At 29.3% G+C, this 20,609-nt stretch overlaps 2 protein-coding genes across 2 annotated transcripts; both read left to right on the forward strand.

Moving 5' to 3' along the window:
* The first annotated feature begins 8,857 nt into the window (after positions 1-8,857).
* On the forward strand, positions 8,858-12,135 carry LOC8287884 (scarecrow-like protein 14). The gene is made up of 2 exons (XM_002533707.4): positions 8,858-9,013; positions 9,535-12,135. Exon 2 carries the CDS (start codon positions 9,535-9,537, stop codon positions 11,827-11,829), a length of 2,295 nt encoding a protein of 764 aa, XP_002533753.2. The 5' UTR covers positions 8,858-9,013; the 3' UTR covers positions 11,830-12,135.
* Positions 12,136-16,625: 4,490 nt separating this feature from the next.
* Positions 16,626-20,609, forward strand: LOC8287883 (scarecrow-like protein 33). Its single transcript, XM_015728106.3, has 3 exons — positions 16,626-20,011; positions 20,212-20,263; positions 20,346-20,609. The coding sequence occupies exon 1, from the start codon at positions 17,477-17,479 to the stop codon at positions 19,922-19,924; it is 2,448 nt and encodes an 815-aa protein (XP_015583592.2). The 5' UTR covers positions 16,626-17,476; the 3' UTR covers positions 19,925-20,011; positions 20,212-20,263; positions 20,346-20,609.

Raw genomic sequence — 20,609 nt, forward strand, 5'->3', positions numbered from 1 at the left:
ATATCCTAAGGAAAAAATAGCTATCAAAGCTTGAACTTTACATTTCTTACCCTATTAGATTACATTGTATTATATATCCATTCTCTTTCAATAATTTAAATTTGATGTCTCACTTTTAAAGTCTTAATCAATTTTCCCCTTTCAAGGATTTGTCTTTATTTTTTCAATATGTATTATACAAAGATATGATATTGACAAAAATGGTGGTTGTCTCAAGAATTTATGAATAAAATCAGCAGACTTTTGTCACTTCTACAAAATTCATAGATAATTATAATTATCCAATACTAATATTTATCTACTGAATTAGTATACACCTAATTATATATATAGACTAAAAGTACTTGCTCTATCTAAATATCTCTATAAACTTACTGTGGTTGTTTCCTAATTAAGGATCTATTTGGTTCGGCCGATCAATGCAGCTGGTAACTGGTAGCTGATAGCTAGTAGATGATGATTAATAAATTAAACTGTTTGATAAAATTTTATAAGCGGTTGCTATTAACATGTTAAATGACAATTTAAGATATAATTTATCGTTCAATATATTTTATTTTATTATATTATATTCAATGATACAATTTTTTTAAGAATAATTTATAATAACTAAAAGTATTATTGTTAATTTTATTTATCTTAATTGTATTTATCATTAACAAAATTTATAAAAATTATTTTAAAAGTAAAAATTTAAATTTAAATTTTACTAATAAAAACTTTTAATTTTAAATACTATAATTATAAATATTATAATTATTTAACTCTTAAAAATAATTTTAAAATATAAAAGTTTAATTATATGAGATCAATTAAGTTTAATAAGAACAATAATATCTAAATAAATAAAAAAAATTAAATCAGTTATGAGTTGATAAGAAAAAGCTCTCTTCAATATTGATGTTTGGTAAAAAACAACTATCAGCTACATCAAATCTCTGAATCAAACACTCTGTAAATGAATATCTACTATTAAAAATTGATAGGACCAAAGGTTCAACTTTTTTCAGAAAGAGATTTAATTTTGAAAAAGAGAATCAAATAGATACTTTAGCATGCAAAAAATTAGATGCTATTTTTTATTAAGATAAAGGCCTCAAATTTCATTTTCAATGTGTCAATTCATAAATTGATAAGAAATATGCAATTTGTATGTCACTCTCATATAATGTCTTTTTCACAAAAAAGAAAAAGCGATCTCTTACTCATTTAAATTTGAAAAATTAGATAAAAGAAAATGAAAAAAAAAAAAAGATTCTTTTTTTTTCTAGTGGCTATAATTATATATGCTTTCTCTTTTGGAATTTCCTACCCTATTATTATTCATCAACAAAAAAGGGATGAGAGGTATCCTACTATGTAAGGCTAATAAAATTGGAGAATTTATTTTGCCCAAAAAGAAATATAATAATAATAATAATAATAATAATAATAATAAATAATAATTTATTGGCTCAAGTTTCATGATATGTATGGAATATGGGGCATAAATCACATGATAACTCTAAATAAATAATTATTTAACTATGAGTTAAATAGAGTTTATTTATAGCCAATTAAAAAAAATACCACTAATAAATTGAATGATTTTGAATTCAAGTCTCTTTATTAAAAATATATTATTTTATAGCGAGCATTGTAAAATGACCATTCATATTGTCTAATTTATGACAATCTTATTCCAATTTATTAAACATAAATTTTATTTAGGATGGATTTCTTTTTTTTGAAGAAAGGGATTTTATGAGTTTCAATTGGCTAATTTCTTCATCATCTATTCGTTATAACTTCTATTTTTTTTTTAAATATATATATATATATATATTTTTTAATTCTTGGTAACAGGAAAATTGCAATATTTCCCACCAAAATTCATGTTTCACTGATGATCTCATATCCTGGACTGCATAAAAGAAGATTTTAGCCCATGACAGGCCCATAAGTAATAATATAGGCTCTTATCAAGTCCATCCAAACTAGCATTCAATTAGCCCAATGATCAAAGGTTGTAGCCCGGCCCACTTTACATTACTTTTTTTTTTTTTTTAATTTTAATTTGTTTTGTTTGTTATTCACAATTTGAAAATAGCTTTTAGATTCATACATAAAAAGGTAAGGCAAAAGAGATCCAGATTTTATTACATCAACATAAATAATGTATATTTTTTTAATGGAATAGAAAAAATATGGCGAAAAATTACTCAGACTATGATATTATTTTGGTCATTTTAATTTCGCTCGGATATTGAAGAAGACAACCAGGTTAGAGTTTCATTGTTCCGAAAACAATTTTCATTCAAGTTCGCTAGTTAGTTAAGATGGATAATATAAGGTATATAATGTTTGGCTACATTGTACTTTAAAAAAAAAATGCTAAACATTTCTTCTTCCTTTTTGGCTCTTATTCACATATCATGTAATACATAATATATTTTATAAAATTTGATAATTTAATAAAAATATTATATGATACATCAGGCGGGAAAGAATTAAGACAAATAAAAGCGGGTTGTGTAACATTATTTATTATTTTTCTTTTACTTTTAGTATAGGTCGAGGAGTGTATATTGTTGAGTTGTTTACAAAAATACTCATTTTTAGAACAATAATAACATTTTTACCTCAAAAAAAAGTCTTACAAAAATCCTCTTTTTATGTAAAAGATTTTGCAAAAAAGTACACTTTTTCTTTTTAATGTCAATTACAAAAATCCGATGTGAGACGTTTCTTGCACTGTTCTTTAATGTCCAATAAAAATAAAATCATGAAAATCAGACATGATTAGTGGATTATTTTTGAATTTATAAATAATTATTTTTCTTTTTATTTAAGATTTGTGTTTTTACATGAGTCTATTTTTTCAAAAGAATATATATTTCACATAAATTAATTAATTAATATGGACGACTTCTTAAAAATTATAACAATTTTTAAAATTTTATTTTCTCTAAGTTAAAATTTGAAATTTGTCCCATTCACTTTATATTATATAATTGAATTATTCGTAACTTGTGTTAGAAATTTCTTAAGCTAATATGATAGTAAATGCCAATTTATTTATAATTTTATCGTTCTTTAAACCTATCTAAATATCTCGCTTTATTTGACTTTTTGAGTGTAGTTTAATTTAAAAAAATTATAAAATAAAAATTTATAAGAATTTGCAAAACTAATAAAATTTATATCCTAACAACACAAGCTCAATATATATTCTATCAAACTATTTTTTTTTTGAAAAATTACGACATTACTAATGTGAAATTGAAATTCAATTTCTAATATGTTTCAATACTGAAATATAGTTTTCCAACAAGAAATTACAATTATTTTGGAATTATTCAACAAATAAATAACAATTAAAGTAAAAGCAATTAAAGAGAAATCTTCATAGACCTACAAATTAATAGAACATCAAGAAAGATAATTTAACACAATAATTAAAAGACTTTAAACTAAAATAATTTATTTTATATAAAATTTAAATAGAACTGAATTTTTACAGAGAGTAAAATTCTATAAATTTTCAGAAAAATCCAAAATGATAGTCTTTTTTTTCTTTTGCATAAAAAAGAGAGTAGAAATGACAAAGATTAGAGAAAAAAAAGAAATTGATACCCAAAAGAAAAAAATAACAATTCAAGAAAGAAAATTGAAGATGATTTTTCATACGTTTGAGAATCAACCATACTAGTCATAATATCAATCACACATTAATTAACCATCAACCAAAAATCGACAGAATCATTCTATTATAAAAAAAATTGAATAAATAAAAACAATGAATAAAATTAAAATTTAAACAAATATGGATCATACAATATATCATTTCTTATTTCTGTTGTAGGTTCATTACAAAAAATATTACATTTAGCGATGGAAAGAAATTGAAATAGAGACTAAAAGAAAAATAAAATTAGTTTAAGGAATATAATTAAAGACTAATTTTTTATAAATTGAAAAAATCAACCAAACATATACTATATTATCTTAACATTAACTAAATATCAACCAAACGTCAATAAGAAAAAATTACTCAAAATAACTATCTTATTTCTTTAATAATTTAAGTAACTATATAATATCCTAAATCTTTTCAACTTATTATATTTATAAGATTTTATTTTTAAAATAAATAAATAATACATTCGAGGTGGAATAATTTAACAATAATATTATTTTTAATTGTGTAACTTTTTATATATAATTAAATTAAAAAATTAATATAAAGTTTAAATACTTATTTTACATATGGTTAGTATTAAATTATGATAATAATTTGTAATTAATTAATTTTGACTTATTTGATCAATTTAAAGCAATAACTTTATTAAATTAATATTTAAAATATAAATAAATAATAGCAGTACAAACTTAATTCTATGTTTATTAGCTTTGTGTCTTCGTAATCATATACCATGTTAATTACTTGATATGGTTCTTTAAATCAGTATGTGTTAGAAATTTTATGTTATTAAAAAAAGTTTAAAAAATTTATCAATATTAAAATTTTAATTAATTCAATGATTAATTTTAGTCATTTTGACATTGGCTGGAAATAAGTCAAATTCCGTTAGTGAACTCCACATTAATCCAATTTATTAATTTTTCAACTTTTTATCAAGATGGATATTTAGTTCCTTAGGATCTGTTTACTGTAAAGAATTTTTTCCATTTTTATTTTATAGTTTTAAGAAAAATAATTATTTTTCATTTTCATAGAAATTTTTTAAAATATGTTTACTTTATAAAAAAAAAAAATTTTATTTAAGTAATATTTTAAATATAAATGATAGATTTGGAATAAATGAAGTGAAATTCATTATTTTCATTTGAAAACAAGTGAATAAAAACATAGAAAAAAATAGTAAACTTGTTTTCAAAAGTTTTTTAAAGTTTCACTATAATTTTTTGACATTTTTCTTTGAATGGCTATTTAGTTTCGATAGCTTGGTATGATAATATATCAACGTTTCAAGTTAATTTTATATTTTAGATGGAGGATGACAATTTAAATGACAACTGAGTGGTAAAATCAAACCTACACTTAATATGTAGTATGAAACTCCCATATTATTAAAGAATAAAAAATAAAATTAATTTATAAATGCTAAGGTCTAATCTATTAAATGCCTAGTTTTAGTCAATTTGATATCAATCGAATCGAAATTGAATCATATTAACATACTCTCCTAAGTACTCATTCACTTAACTTCTTGATTTACAAATTATTTAAATTTTAATATTATAAATATTGTCTAACAATATTAATTAAAAATTCTCCTCAAACTGAATTAACATATTAATTAGTATTCTTATATTTGTTTATAAACAAAAAAGAGCAAATAGCTTTTAAATTAAAAATTAAATATTCTTTTTATAAAAAAATATTTTATGGAGGGACAACTTGACCAACTAAGAATGATTTAGAAAGGTGGGAAGCATATTGGAAGAGGAGAATGTGAATGTCAAACTTTATAAGTGTGAAAAGGACTACTCCACCAAAAGCAAGCAGTCATTTTGCAAAAAGAAAAAAACATAAAAATATAATAGAGTCAAACAAGAAATAATTTTATAATTACCTCTAAAAAAATGAATTCCTCTTTGTTGTTCTTGTGTGGGGATTTGGGTAATGTATATGATGTGATATAATTCATGAATTCAGATTCAGCCCATACAAACATTGGAGAATGGTGAGACAATTTGGTTTTGATACATTCAAGTGTGCCCATTTGCTGAAACCTGAATTTTATTCATATTTTCTTAAATTGGTGTCATGATGTTAAATTACTCTTATAAAATATTATATGATTGTTAAATTTTTTAAAATGTAAGAATCATATATCAGACATAATCTAAAAATTATTATTATTATTATTTTTTAAATTTATTAAAAAAGTATTAATTCAGAACTCGCAAAAAATAGAATTCGAACTCAAATTGCATAAACCAAAATTCTTTAAACTTATTCTAGAATGTAAATATCTATGAAGAAATGGTGGTTTAACTTGTAAGGACCATATAAGATATAGTCAATCTAATACAGAGACAAAGACCTAGAAGACATCCAACTTGTGTCTAGAAGGATTTGTGTTTTATGGATTCAACAAAATTGTCTTGTTCCCTTATAAAATTTTCAAATGTTAGAGATGAAATAGAATTATTTGTGCTTTTATTTGAACATCTAACCCCAAGACACCATCATCAAGTCATAATAGTAGGTATTGAGAATGAAAGCTTAGTCAAATTTGAGCTTAATAATTAATATGTTTTGGAGATAATTTATATTTGTTATTTTATTTTTTAATTATTTATCTGTTTCTTTTAAATTAAAATTTTTTAATGAAGAAATTTTGGGTGAGTTTGTAAAATATAAACATTTAATCCATATATAATGCACCAATTTATTTTGATTTCTTTGTTGTTACTTTCTTTAGCTTGTTTTTCTTGTCATTTTACCTTTCCATTTTCAATTGAATGAAGAATTTTTTATTAAATTTTGTTCTTTTAAAACCACTAATTCACCTCCCTCTTTATACTTATAAGATTTCAACTTATATTAATATAGTAAACATACTAATTAATAAAACAATAAAGTTTTCTCATGATATATTATTAATAACAAATTTTTATTAATGTTATTACATGTATTAAATTTAGTACTATTTGAGTTATATATATTTAAATTTTTTTAAATAAAAGATTTAATGAATCTAAAATATTTATAATCAATACAATAGCTATGCAACATCGCTCTATCCACACTAGAATTTAAATTTGGCGGATCCTTCCCTTTGGTGCTAAAGAAATATATATTTTTTTGTATGTAATATTTACAAATGGTATATTTGGTTCGGTTAATCAATGCAGCTGGTAACTAGCGGTTGATAGCTGGTAGCTGATGGCTGATAGCTGGTAATTGATGGTTTATAAATTAAAACATTTGATAAAATCTTATTAGCGATTACTCTTAATTTGTTTAGTGACCATTGAGAATATAATTAATTCTTTTTTAGTTCAATTATATTCAATGATATAACTCAATAAAAGTAACTTATAATAATTAAAATTATCATAACTAATATGTTTAGCTTAACTATATTTATTATTAAAAATATTTATAAAAATTTAAATTCTACTAATAAAAATTTCTAATTTCAAATACCACAATTATAAATATTATAATCATTTAACTATTAAGAATAGTTTCAAAATAATAATTATTTATTATAAAATATAAAAATTTAATTATATGAAATTAAATTAAAATAAATTATTAATAATAAATTTTAATAAAAGCAATAGTGTTCAAAAAACTAAATCAGTTATTAACTGATAATAAAATAATTAATTTTTAATTTCTTATTAGAAATTTTAATATAATTAATCAATGAGAAACAACTATCAGCTACATCAAACATCTAAAATAAATATTTTAAAAAAATTAAACTTTTGAATTACTTCGATCAATTGTAAATAATTTATGTTGCGTTTTCAATAAAAATTAATTATTGTTGGCTAATTTTTACTCATGTCGGTGAAGAAAGCAAGTCTCTAACGGCAAAGCAAAAAATGAGAAGAAAAAAATTAGAAAAAATTAAAAAAACACGAGTGTAGCTGACTCTGGAACTTTCCACCACAGCACTAGTGGCGCGTTGACACGTATAGGTAAAAGGCTAGGCTTCGCGCACGTGACGGGGATGCGGGAAGATCAGCTCAGATCACACTACCGGCTTTTTGGAGGGGCCAATTGGAAGGTTACCACGTGTAATACTAATGACCCCACGTCTATTGACTCTGTGTTGTTCGTGCACGTTTCTCCGGGTCCCACGTAAGCAGAAAATTGGGACCCTGGTACACTGAAGAGAAGAATAAGTGAACCAATTAGCGGTTAGCGCGTGAGATGCAACTGCAAGGGCAGATAACGTAGATTACAAGTGTCAAGTGTCAACAGAGAATCACAAAACCCGATCCACCCAATAAATTTTATATCTTTATGTTTTACATTATTTTTTTTTAAAATGTACATTATCTTTTTCTTATACAAAATTATAATTTAACAAAACCTTGAGTATTATTTTATTTTTAATTTTATATTTAATTATATTAATTAAAATAATAAAATTAAAAATTAAAATTAAAATTTTATTATATTATATAAATAATATTAGTAAGATAAAATAATAGTATAGTAAATAAAATATAACATATATTTTTTGAAATCATATAATATATATAATATATATTATTACACAGTAAAATATAAAGTTAAAAAATATAATTTATTATAATATATAATTTATTCTTATTTATAACTATCTAGACTAAAATTAAATTTTTTTATAATTACATAAATTTATTTTTATATAAAATATCACTATAAAAAATTTAACATATATATATATATATAAAATAAAAATTACTTAAGAGTATGAGAAGTAACAGTCAAAAATTTGAAAGTAATAAAATTATATATATATTATATTAAATTTTGAGATATAGAATATATATAAAAATTTTATTTTGTATATTTATTTTGATTCTAAATATTATGTTAATTAAAAAATAAATAATCTCAGATGATCTCAATCAAATCTAAGTCTCATTCTAAATAATTTTTCTTTAAATAAAAAACAAAATAATTGGTGACACTCATAGAGGAGCATATTTTATGTTTATAAATAAGAAATCGGACATAAAACTAACAAAATCATAGTTTGGATGACTTTTCTGCAACTAATTAAGAAAAAGACCAAAAATCAAAGGAAAAAATAGTCCAAATCCGATAGACAGCATATCACTAATGGCGGGTACAGTTGCTTTCCTGCTCTTTGATATTTTCACCACCTAAATACCACAAAGTTTCTACAGAGAAAAAAACATAAAATAGCGATCTTTATGCATAAAGACAAAGCTCTCTGACAAAAAGAAAAATAAAAACAAGGCTCAGAAACGCGTCTTTATTTTTACTATTCATCGACTTCTTATCTTTTTCTTTGAGTTGGTTTCCTCTCAGGTACGCCAAATTTCCTTTTAATCATTTTTTATTGCTTTTTTACTACGATTTACTTGGATTAGTAGCTGGGTTATATGGTTCTTGAAGCTCAGTTCTTGTTTAGTTTTAAACGTATGGTTCTTGCTTTTGTTTTTAGTTCTTGACCTGTGTGGTTAGCTTTGAGTAATTTATATTTGTGGGTTTTAGTTCTAGAGCTGAGATTGTTTGCTAATTGGGTAAAAAATCAAGTTTTTAGTTTGATCGATCTATGGGTATTTTGGTTTCTTTCTGTATTGATTAAAAAGTCTGGTTCTTGGCTTACAGCTTTTGTAGCTTTCCAAGTATCCTGGTATTAGCAACTTGAGAGTTAGCTTGTTAGATCCATTGTTGAGTTTTTGATATTCAGTGATTCGTGGAGATTTTGATATTTCTTATGGTTCATAGATATTTAAAGCTAAGCTGTAGCAGTTAAAGTTTTCAGTCCTCGAACAGTTTGCAATTGAGCTTGTGGAGTAAACTAAGTTCAGATTTTGGATTTTCAGATGGGAACAGATGCTGGTTTTGCTGAGTTCTCTGGTTTGAAATTTGAGGATGAGATTGATTTCCCTGATTTACATCAGTATCCAACTTTTACAAATGGATACAAATCCAATGACCCCACTTTTGATATAGACTTCAATTTTGTAGACACTTCACTTGTTTTGCTCGACTCAGATCCTAGTAGGTCTGCTCCTTCCTCTGTTGCGACCATGGAAGGAGACTCTCCTTCTGATGATAGTGACTTCTCAGAGACTGTCCTCAACTACATAAGCCAGATGCTTATGGAGGAGGACATGGAACAGAAGCCATGTATGTTCCATGACCCATTGGCTCTTCAAGCTGCAGAGAGATCACTTTATGATGTTCTTGGTGAGAAGTACCCATCCTCGCCCAATCAATCCTCTTCTTTTGGTGATCAGTTTTTGGTTGATAGCCCAGATGATGGGCTGTCGAGTAGGCTTAGTGATTATAGCAGCAATAGTAGTTCTGGTTCTAATACCAGCAGTTCAGCTGAACAACAATGGATTAATGGTGAATTTGGGGAATGCAAACCAGCGTTTTTGCAAACACCTCTTCCTACTAATTTCGTTTTCCAGTCATCTGCAAACTCTAGTTCACAACAGCCGCTCAAATTGAAAAATGGGTTAGCAAATAATGCTCATGATGTAATGGGGTCCTTTGAGAGTAAGATTGTGGTGCCAAATTTTTTTAGTGAGAGAGAATTAGCATTGCAGTTCCAGAGAGGTGTAGAGGAAGCTAATAGGTTCCTTCCTAAGGAAAATCAATTGGTTATTGATTTGGAGACAAATGCATCAATACCAGAGATGAAGGAAAAGAATACAAAGGTGGTTGTGAAGGAAGAGAATGAAGAGACAGAATATTCTCCCATTTCAGTTAAAGGGAGGAAGAATCGTGAACGGGAGGATGATGATTTTGATGAAGAAAGGAGTAACAAACAATCCGCAGTTTATGTAGATGAAACTGAGCTTGCAGAGATGTTTGATAAGGTGTTAGTGTGTACAGGGGGAGGATGCAGACCCCCTGGGTGTATACTCAGTGACTCTTCGCAGAGTGGATCAAACAAGGCACTACAGCAGAACGGACAAACAAATGGATCTAATGGTGGCAAGGCTCGAGCTAAGAGACAAGGTAATAAGAAGGAAGTGGTTGATTTAAGGACCCTTCTGATTCTATGTGCACAAGCTGTCTCCAGTGATGACCGCAGGACTGCAAATGAAATACTCAAGCAAATCAGGCAGCACTCTTCACCTTTTGGTGATGGATCCCAGAGATTGGCTCATTGCTTTGCCAATGGTCTTGAAGCACGTTTGGCTGGAACAGGAGCCCAAATCTATACTGCTTTGTCTTCTGAAAAATTATCAGCTGCGGATATGTTGAAAGCTTATCTTGCTTATATTTCGGCCTGTCCATTTAACAAGATAGCAATCATTTTTGCAAACCATAACATCTTGGCTGTTTCTAAGAATGCATCAACACTTCATATAATAGACTTCGGTATATTATATGGTTTCCAGTGGCCTGCTCTGATTTATCGCCTATCAAAAAGAGAGGGCGGGCCTCCCAAGCTGCGTATTACAGGGATTGAGCTACCCCAAAGTGGTTTCCGACCGGGAGAGAGAGTTCAGGAAACAGGTCGGCGCTTGGCAAAATATTGTGAGCTCCATAAAGTTCCATTCGAGTACAATGCCATAGCAAAAAAATGGGAAACTATCCAAATTGATGACCTCAAGCTTAATCATGGTGAGGTTGTCGCTGTGAATTGTTTGTTCCGGTCTAAGAATCTACTTGATGAGACAGTTGTGGTCAACAGTCCCAGGAATGCTGTATTAAACTTAATCAGGAAGATGAGTCCAGATATATTTATCCATGCCATTGTTAATGGCTCATATAGTGCCCCATTTTTTGTCACAAGGTTCCGTGAGTCTCTTTTTCATTTCTCTGCATTGTTTGATATGTTTGATACTAATATGTCTCGAGAAGATCAGATGAGGTTGAAGTTTGAGAAAGAGTTTTACGGTCGGGAGGCTTTGAATGTCATAGCATGTGAAGGCTCAGAAAGGGTTGAGAGACCTGAGACGTATAAGCAATGGCAGGTTCGAAGCTTGAGAGCTGGATTAAAGCAGCTTCCTTTGGAACCTCAACTGCTGAAGAAATTGAAGTGTAGGGTCAAGGAAGGGTACCATAATGATTTTGTGGTAGATCAAGATGGTCAATGGATGCTGCAGGGATGGAAGGGACGGATTATTTATGCATCCTCTGCCTGGGTTCCTGCATAGGAACAATATCACACGGTGGTCTAATATTTTCGTAGGATGGAGAGTCAGCTCTGGACGTCCTTGGGCTTCTTGGTCTGTACTGCAGAACTAGAGTAGGGAACTTGTAGAAGAGTCTCATTGGTATAATGAACTCTCACTATGTAACAAGCCTCACTTTCTGAGAGTTTTGTGTTGACTGCTTAGTAACTCTTAGTCTTACCTTCTTGCCATTATTGTATTTATTGTATATATAAGAATCCTCCTCAGAACCTGATTCCTCCTCTTCTTGCAGCACGACTTAATAAAATACTATTACTATATCATTTAGCCAAAGCTCTATTTTCTTGGGTTTCCTGTTTGTCATTATAATCATCATCTTCTTATTGTTCTCTCTAGCATTTGAGTTTATCATCCAGGATTATCAGTTGTTCCAGTGGATCTGCAACCATGATAAGCATTCCGAGTTTATTTGGATGTTTGCTGTTATGGGAATTGTCACAAGTTCTATTTTATTTTTTTTTTATCAATGGAAATTGTCACAAGTGATGGTGAACCTATGCTCAGTTCTTCAGGATCAAGAACAGCTTTTGTTTCTGTCAATGTTTTCTTCAGATTGAATGTGCCGAGTTTAGCACTACTTTGTGATCAATGTTTTCTTCAGTCCACTGCTACTGCTAGTGGGTGAAAGGTCGAATGAACATTGAAATTGTGTATATCAAGCACCCACAATAATTGAGTGGAATCTAGTGGCCACGTGAACTGTTTACAATTCTCTTATATATCTCTTATTATAAAAGAAATTTAATTTTCATTATTATGGACAGATGGTAGATGAGGTGACCCTAATTTAAAATATTTTTGTTGATTTTCATAAATAAAAATACTAATGAGAATCTTCTTCTTTTTCCTTTTTCCAATAGTTCAATCAGTTTTTAATATAAAGAGAATAATAATATTTTTTTAATGGTAATATAAAAGGCCCTGATTATATATGGTCCTAGGTTGGATGATATGATGTGAAACCTTTCACTTAGGAACAAAAAAGAGAATAATTAATTTGTTCTGAACATGGGAAAATAGGTATAGTTCAATGTATTAGCACTAGTGGGGCAGTGGCTGATGATTGTTATTTTTCTTTAAGAAATCAAATCCACTCTTTAGCAGAATTTGCTGTCTTCTTTGGAAATTGAAAGGAAAAAGAACAAAAAGCAAGAAAAGGAAGAAAAGTTGTGGAATGATGACAAGCTATAAAGACAATGGTTTGATATAAAGAAGAAGAAAAAGAAAAGAAAAAAGAAAAAAGGCTCCCTGAAAGGCACAATCCAATGAGTATCTGTTAACCTGTCTCAGGTTTTGGCTTTTTCTACTGTGTGTTTACTTTGTAGGAAGTTTAGTCAAGAGATTGCTTGAATACAAGGTGGCCAAGAGGGTCCAATAAGGACCATGCAAAATCCCCATTTCTTATCACAATATTTATCTATCTTAGGTGTGTGCTTAAAATATTACAACTTGGAACATAAGATTCTTAATTTTAGGGCTGCCAAGTTGTTTTTAGAAGGCAAAGATATTCTAATATTTGGTTCCAACATGATTCATGTAAATACAATCTCTATCTTAGGAGTTTCTTTCAAAGGAGAAGGGGCTAATATCTATCTATATATATATATATATATATATATATATAGTTACACAAGACTCTGAAAATATTTAATTTAATTCTTTTGAGTTGATTGACTTTTTAATATGATATTAGGGTTTCTATTGAAATATTATCTAGTCACTATAATTTTATTGATAAAATATTTTAGGACAGATTAAAATGATCTTGTACTTATGCCCTCTTCAAAGATAATAAATATTCACATTTAAAATGTATTACACATATTATTATTATTATTTTCTTTTTGGAAAATATAGTATTTATACAGTTTCCTCTCTAGTTAAAGAAAATGAAACTTAACAAAAGAAAACCCTTTTGAAGTATTTGGTTCTTAAGCTTGTCAAGGATTTCTTGAAGGATTTTCATTTTTATTCCTTTAATAAATGAGTGTGAATCTAAACTTTATTGAAAAATGACTTTTAAGTATATGTATAGTTTTTTCTTATGTTCATGTGAGATCCACCTTCAAATGCAAGTATGGTTGGATGAAATTACTGAGATTCTATATAAAAACAAGAATTTTGGTAGTGAATCTAATATGAAGAAAGGTCTTCTCTTCTAGTAACCTCAAAATTAATTTTGGGTATGGTTAAAGGGTTACACTTGCTTTGAATTGAAGCACAAACACACCATTTGGAGTTCACTAACTACTCACTTTTGTATTATAATGATTAATTTTGTTATTTTTTATTTTATAATTTTACTGGGTTAGAATGTATCGAACATGATCCTTACAAACTAATCTCATTAATCTAAAGCGAATCCGACATAACCCTTACAAATTAATTACTATATATCTAACACCAAAATTATTTTGCTTTAATAAAGTTAAAAATGGTGGACCATATCACATACCAACCCATTTGGCCTAAACAGTGAATAGAAACAAAACCCTTGACCTTGTATTTTTGAATACCTTAGATTTGTTGCTTAATCATTGAGCAAAATAAAACTGGTAAAATGCATGTTCTTGTGAATATTAAAGATTAAAACCTTTGGAGAATATTTTTCTAATTTTTTTTTTTTTTTGGATTCAGAGACAAAATAAAGAAACATATAAGTTATAATGAAATCATACATATACGTATGCAACTACGTGTATATGGATTCTCCACATGAAATCAATTAACTGATTTTTTAAAATAAAAAAAAATATTATTTTTAAATAAATTATGCCCTATTTGTTTAATATTTAGTTGTTGTTGTTGATGATGAGTAGGTTTTGACCAAGTTAAGAGAAATTAATTTATTAAAGAATGTTGGAAAATGGAATAATTAATTACATAATTAATTGAAGTAATCAAGAGATGTTAAATCAGAATAAAATAATTAGAAAAGAGTTAGTATTTCTGGTTGGAAAGACTTGCTTCTCAAGTATTTTGTGATAGAGAGACTGTGTTCTTGAGTTCCAAGTTTGACCTTCAACCATTGAGCTGAGTTGCTTGTTCTCCAAGTGAAGTTGCTAAAATTGGGGCAACCCATGGTTTTACCTTTCATTATTTGACCTCTTCCACAAAGTAATTCATTTGATTTTCCTCTTCTTTTTCAAACAAGGGAAAGAAAAATGAGTGCTTTTAATGGCATCAATTCTTAATGTAAAAGTTGAAAGTGGAAAAGGGTTGGAGGTCAATTTATTTCCTTTTATATGATTTTGTTGTCACTAATAATTTTAACCCAATCAGGTCAAAAGATAAAAATAAAAATTCAACTCAAATTAAATCGATATTTTTTAAATATGTATTAAATATTTTATAATATAAATTATATAATGTTAAATTATACCAAATTTAATAGATTTTATTATTGTTAATAAAATTAATATATTATATGTGGCATATTTTTAAAAATTAATTGAATTTTCAAATTTAAAATATTATTCTAAAAAAATTAATAGATTATAATTAATAAATTTGTTCAATCACAAAAATAATAAAATAAAATAATCTGTTATTTAAAATTAAAATTATTGTAAAGATAAAAAATTAATATAAGAAATAAAATTTTAAATATTATTTGATAATATTAATTATTCAATTATTAAAAGAATTAATTGCTTAGAAAAATGAATATAAAATTTAAGTTTTGCATAAATCATCAACAATGTTAACTTGGCTTATTGGTTAAGTCCTTTTTATTTTAATTTGACGATTAAAAATATAAATTTATTTTGTAATATTTAAATTTTTTTTGTTAGAGTTGACTCGTCTAATCTGGTCATCGGTTGACTCGACTGGATTATTAATTTTAAAATATATTGATGTAAAAATAAATTTTAAAACTGACTGGATAGAAACATGTTCTGGTTTATGGTTTAACCAGCCAAGTTAGACCGGTTTTAATAACTATAATAGTGAGTAGAAAAAATTCTTAAATTATGAAAATTTAAAGGTAATATAAAGTATACAATTTTTTTCTTGAAAAAATATTGTAAAGTAAGAGCAGTAATGCTTGCTTTAACTTTGATTCTGAACGTAGAATATGGTCTTAATTACTTGAATAAATTGAGAACAATAACTTTAGACACTATTCTTTTTGTTTTAATTTCTTCAAAAATAAATAACTATATATTTTTTAATTTATTTTAGTATTTTCTATTTATAATCATACATATATATATAGTTTGAGAAAGAAGAACTCAAAAATATATGAAGGCTATGTTTACAATAACATAAATATGAAATATAAATGAACGCTAGAATCAACAAATTCTGATGTCAAAATTTATTTTTAGAAATATTTTTAAAAACTAATTTTTTCTTCTTAATAAATAAAATTAAAGGGATTATGTATGTTGAATATGTTTTATTTTATGTGGCCTAATAATAATGCATTGTAAGAATTTCTCTCTAGTTTTGTACTTCTTTTCTCTTTGTACTTTTACCTTATCAGTGGAACATAACTAATTATTCATTTATGGGCCATGGCTGCCAGGGCTCTTTTTATCTTCTTCTGTCCCTTCAAACACATGCAATGCAGTCATGGAAATAGAGTCACCACTTTTGACCATCATGTCCCTTTCCACCCATTTGCTTGCATTGCAGCCTCCATTCAATGCATTCATTTTCTTCCTTTTTTTTTTTTTTATACCCACTCCTGGATTATAATAAGGTTTAAAATGAGTTTTTTTATATTAACATATTAAAGATAAATAATGCTCTTACAAAATGAAAAAAATAAATTATCATATATAAAGAGAACTCTCTAGACAGTAATGTCTGACCACCGGCCTAAATCTGTTAGCCTTTAGATTAATTTGCTGACATGTTTTAGCAATTGCTGTCCATTCCATAGTTTCATTACCTGAAACATGATTGGCCAAAGTAGTCAAAACCAAAGCAGCATATTAGATGATTATTTATCAAGAAAAAAAGAAGAATAAACAATATGGCTCAGATGGCTGCATGTTTCTTCCTAGAAGGATCCTTTTTCGCTAGTGACAGAAGATTTCTGCCTCCCCTTTTCGAAAGGTGTTTTTTCTTTTCCTTTTCATATTTATATGACAGAAGCTGATTTCCTGCCTTCTTCTCCAAGTTGGGTTGTTCAGGTACAACACAAAAGCGCAGTTTTTTGCTCTTTAGTTTTCACTGTCTTCCTCTCTCTCACTCTTTTGTTAATCATATTACTTTGTTTCCTCGCTTCAATCTTTTTCTGCTTCTTGGGTTCCTTTCCTCGCTTCCAAATTTATGATGGGTTTGGCTTAGTTCTTGTTCTTGAAATTATATTTCCTGTTATTGGGTTTGGCTTCCTTATTTGATCTCTGCTTTCTATTTTATCTGTGTGTTAGTTTCATTTCGTAGCTTCTTCCGTACGTTCTTCCTTTGGATTTTTGGTTAGTCAAGGTTTTTGGTAGAGTTTAGAGTTTATTTGGTCGGCTAATTTGAAAGTTCTTGATTAAAAATTTAGTGAATTTAGCTTGAAAGAAAGAAGCTTTTATTCTTTTACCAGCTAGACTTGGGTGGGATTTACTTACTTTTTTTTTTTTTGAGGAATTTTAGGATTGGGTTGATAATGATGGATCCTAAATACACAGGATTCTCTGATTATACAACTGGTTCCATAAGTGATGAGCATACCATATTTCCAAACTCTGATCAATTCCCAGATATTGAAAATAAATTTAAATTGGACAGTCCTTCCTTTGATCTCAACTTCATGAATGTTCCTTTTGATCCACCTGATTCAGGTTCAAATGATTTGGGTTTATCCTTTGCACTTAGTCCAGGGGGAGAATCATTTGTCCCAGGGTTCAGTCCAGGTGGAGAATCCTTTGGCCCTTCACCCGGCTGGAGTCCAGAGGGAGATTCCTCCTCCCCCTCTGATGATAGTGATTCTTCAGATCCAGTTCTCAAGTACATAAGCCAGATGCTTATGGAAGAGAACATGGAAGATAAGCCCCCTATGTATTATGACCCCTTGGATCTAAAAGCTACTGAGAAGTCATTGTATGATGTGCTTGGTGAGCAAGATCCTTCGTCACTTGAATCACCCCAGCCTTATATCAGCTATGAGAGCCCTGATGGTAATCATTCAGGAAATGGTAGTGATCATGGTGGTAATACTAGTACTAGTACCAGTACCAGTACTAGTACTAGTACTAGCACTAGCACTAGCACTAGCATTGGCACTGGCGCTAGCACTAGCACTACATTTGCCACCAATGATTTTGTTGATCCTCAGTGGGTTTTTGATGTTGAAGAGTCGAATCCAGTTTTGTTACAGACCCCTTTTCCCAATGACTACAATTTCAAGTCCAATTCCCATTCCACTTCGCATTTTTTGGCAAATCCTTCAAATTGTCTGCCTAATATTGGCGATGGGATCATGGGTTCTTCTCCGAGCGAGATGGTGCAGAACATGTTCAGTGATACGGATTCTGTGTTGCAGTTTAAGAGAGGGTTAGAGGAAGCTAGTAAATTCCTTCCTAGAGCTAGTCAACTAGTTATTGATTTAGAGAGCAACTCGTTTGCCAATGGGCAAAAGGAGGAGGCTCCAGTGTTGGTTATGAAGGAGGAAAAAGCTAAGAGGCCTAGCTCACCTGATGAGTCAAGGGGTAGGAAGAATCACAATCGAGAGGATTCAGATTTAGAACAAGGGAGGAGCAGCAAGCAGTCGGCAGTGTATGTGGAAGAGAGTGAAATTTCAGAAGTATTTGATAAGGTATTGCTTTGGCCTGGTTTGAAGGGTACACAATGGTGCTGTGGCCCTGAAGTCAATCAGGATGCAGCAAGCAAGATCCCACAGGCAAATATACAATCAAATGGATCAAATGGTGGAAAGACTCGTTCTAAGAAACAGAGCAAGAAGAAGGAAACAGTGGATTTAAGGAGTCTTCTGATTCTTTGTGCGCAAGCTGTCTCTGGAAATGATTTTAGGACTGCTAATGAGCTAGTGAAGCAGATTAGGCAGCACTCTTCCCCTTTAGGTGATGGGTCTCAGAGATTGGCTCATTGCTTTGCTAATGGTCTCGAGGCACGTTTGGCTGGCAGTGTCACTGGAATGCAAAGCTTTTATACTTCTCTTGCTTCAAGGAGGAGGACTGCTGCTGATATATTGAGAGCTTACAAAACTCATCTTCATGCTTGCCCATTTAAGAAGCTCTCAATTCTCTTTGCAAACAAAATGATTATGCATGCAGCTGAAAAGGCAACAACTCTTCATATTGTAGATTTTGGTGTCTCGTATGGTTTCCAATGGCCAATACTTATCCAGCTTCTCTCTATGCGGGATGGTGGGCCTCCCAAGCTACGCATTACAGGGATAGAACTACCCCAACAAGGCTTCAGGCCAGCAGAAAGAATTGAGGAGACAGGACGTCGCTTGGCAAGGTATTGTGAGCGCTTTAATGTTCCATTTGAGTACAATTCTATTGCTGCTCAGAACTGGGAAAACATACGAATTGAGGAGCTCAAGATTAATAGCAATGAGGTGCTTGCTGTGAATTGTTTGGCTCGGTTTAAGAACCTACTTGATGAGATAGTTGAAGTGGACTGCCCAAGGAACGCTGTTCTTGACTTAATTAGGAAGATAAAACCCAATATTTATGTCCATTGTATCATTAATGGATCCTACAATGCTCCATTCTTTGTCACAAGGTTCAGGGAGGCACTTTTCCACTTCTCTTCACTGTTTGATATGTTTGATTCTACTTTATCTCGTGAAGATCAAGGCAGGATGATGTTAGAGAATGAGATCTATGGGCGAGAGGCCATGAATGTTGTAGCATGTGAAGGCACGGAGAGGGTTGAGAGGCCCGAAACATACAAGCAGTGGCAGGTTCGCATTACAAGGGCAGGGTTCAAGCAGCTCCCATTGGAACAGGAGGTTATGGAAAAATGTAGGCATAAGTTGAAAACATGGTACCACAAGGATTTTGTCATTGATGAAGACAACAACTGGATGTTGCAGGGATGGAAGGGTCGAATTATATATGCTTCCTCCTGTTGGGTGCCTGCATAGTTGTTCTCGGTGGCATCACAAAAGTTAGAGAGGAAACTGCTTTCTTATGGAATTGAGCGGGCTTGAATAATCACGAATTATGCATAGGTACTTATTCCCTTCAAGTTCCAATATACATTTTTTTCCCCTCATCTCTTATCTTTTTGAAACAAAAAATTAAGCATTTGCACAAGTCTCATAACTTGAATGTTCAACTGATATATATATATATATATATGGTATCTATTGAAATCAATTCCTAGAGAATAAAAGAAGCTTATTTTGTATTGTTTTCTTTTCTTTTTCAGATGCTCCCATACTATACATCTCTTACAGAAGAACCTTGCAGAGATGGAGAATGTTAGTATAAATCTCACCTTGAATATATGCATCATGTTAGCGTATTTTCATTTGATGGTTGAAGGACTATTAATCATTGCAGGAAGTCTAGACATGAATATCCTTTCTGAGCTTGGTGACGGTGACCTTTAAAAACAAGCTAGAACCCCTCCCCTCATATGTGCAAAGGCTGTGATATAGACTAATAATAGCTGCCACTGGCTTCTGTTAGGTAATTTTGTAATCAAATTCTGGGCTTTCTTTCTTGATGATTTTCCAATTTAGTTGTTCTTTATGTGGAAATGCTTTCCAGTACTATCTTTATCTGATGTATGAAAGTAGGCAGCAAAGAAGTTTTGGATTTAAA

The sequence above is a fragment of the Ricinus communis genome, chromosome 1 (genome assembly GCF_019578655.1).
Source record: "Ricinus communis isolate WT05 ecotype wild-type chromosome 1, ASM1957865v1, whole genome shotgun sequence".
NCBI lineage: Eukaryota > Viridiplantae > Streptophyta > Magnoliopsida > Malpighiales > Euphorbiaceae > Ricinus > Ricinus communis.

Bases quoted from the DNA above. Each gene is read 5' to 3' on its own strand.
- LOC8287884 (XM_002533707.4), top strand. From the start codon at position 9,535: ATGGGAACAGATGCTGGTTTTGCTGAGTTCTCTGGTTTGAAATTTGAG.
- LOC8287883 (XM_015728106.3), top strand. From the start codon at position 17,477: ATGATGGATCCTAAATACACAGGATTCTCTGATTATACAACTGGTTCC.